The sequence below is a fragment of the Perkinsus marinus genome (genome assembly GCF_000006405.1).
Source record: "Perkinsus marinus ATCC 50983 genomic scaffold scf_1104296947178, whole genome shotgun sequence".
NCBI lineage: Eukaryota > Perkinsozoa > Perkinsida > Perkinsidae > Perkinsus > Perkinsus marinus.
Window position 1 is genome coordinate 1 of NW_003210673.1, and position 1346 is coordinate 1346.

The 1346-nt window shown below is 42.3% G+C and overlaps 1 protein-coding gene across 1 annotated transcript; it reads right to left on the bottom strand.

Annotated features, from left to right (window-relative positions):
* Window positions 1–176: 176 nt before the first annotated feature.
* Pmar_PMAR016953 (hypothetical protein) lies at window positions 177–1122 on the bottom strand. Its single transcript, XM_002779449.1, has 2 exons — window positions 909–1122; window positions 177–860 (listed from the first exon to the last, which is right to left on the bottom strand). The coding sequence occupies exons 1-2, from the start codon at window positions 1084–1086 to the stop codon at window positions 814–816; spliced, it is 225 nt and encodes a 74-aa protein (XP_002779495.1). The 5' UTR covers window positions 1087–1122; the 3' UTR covers window positions 177–813.
* Window positions 1123–1346: the final 224 nt, after the last annotated feature.

A 1346-nucleotide genomic window follows, 5' to 3' on the forward strand; every position in this document is an offset into this window, starting at 1 on the left:
TTACAACTCACTTCTGCTCTGAAATCTTCATCATATGTTGACGCACAATCTGCGTCAGATTACTATCAGCGAACTTCGTCTACTCGTATTCAAAAGCAGTGACAAAGCTGACCAACTGATATTCAATTTTGCGCTCGATTACCTTTGTTCAACATTGAACACAACACACACTGACATCCCGAGAATAAAATTAACACTGAGGAAGACTGAATGACGAGTTGTGAATCACAACTTGATCTCCAATACAGGTTGTAACTAGAGGATGGAATGAGATACATCATCCACAGAACAACACAGCGGACAACAGAAGATACCACAGGTCCGAATGGAAATCACCGAAGAGAAAAATATTGGAAGCTGTTTCGAGACAACGTACCACTCATCTCAGTCGACATCATATTTAATCTTACAGAAACGACCTCGAGCCGCAACAGAAATAACTTCGAGATTCAAGTTCTGGTGGCCTGGAACCAATACCAGAACGCCCCTTATCGCCACAAAGGGGAAGAGAGAACCCAAGGACAATACATCCTTTATGAGAAGACGGTTGAGATTTAATGGCTCGAGCACAAGTGAAACACAGCAGAAGAGAACATGATACTCGTCATTAATAGATCATCAATGACAAGCTATCATACTATCTTAACATATGATAACACGTGTACAACCGAGCAATAGTGAACTCCACAACCATAGAACATAATACATTTTAAGTCTTTTAGCGAACTCGGACATACATCGGAACCCACATAACAACAGAATTATATAGTATCCGGGAAAAACCGATATCGCGAAGTGATTGACCATGAGACTTTATGAAGCTACATGGCTTTCAATGACCCTCAGAATCCTCGAACGATCTGAAAAGGAAAATGTGTTATTCAATCGGCTGACAACATTCTTCTTACTGGCAACATCGTTTTTCACAGTAGACTTCTTCAGTTTCAGAGAACCCAAAAATTTCTCCAGGTCCTTAGTAGCTTCATCATAAGCAGAATTGGTCTTAGACGAGACATCCACGCTATAACAATTGGTGATCATCGATATGACAAGGAGAAGTATCACAAGAACGCGCGGGAAATACATACTACAGCAGCGATTGCTGCTTAAATGATGAAAGCTGAGATGGAGCAACTGTACACCGAGGTACACACCATCGCGAACACTCAAGCCATAGGCGAATTGCCCACTATCCCCAATCCACAGAAGGTCACATTGCTAGACATCCAACTTCGTTAAGACTTTGGGTCTGCGTGCTCTGCTAGCGTGCGTGTTGTGCTAGCTTGTATACGATAAAGGGCTCGCCCAGATCTGTCTCTTCGTGCCTTGAACGTAAGTAAGAGGTT

Excerpts from the sequence above, each read along its gene's own strand:
- Pmar_PMAR016953 (XM_002779449.1), bottom strand. The coding sequence starts at position 1,086 with ATGTATTTCCCGCGCGTTCTTGTGATACTTCTCCTTGTCATATCGATG. Across the intron at positions 861-908 it reads TGTGAAAAACGATGTTGCCA|ATCGTTCGAGGATTCTGAGG; the intron begins GTAAGAAGAATG and ends TTTCCTTTTCAG.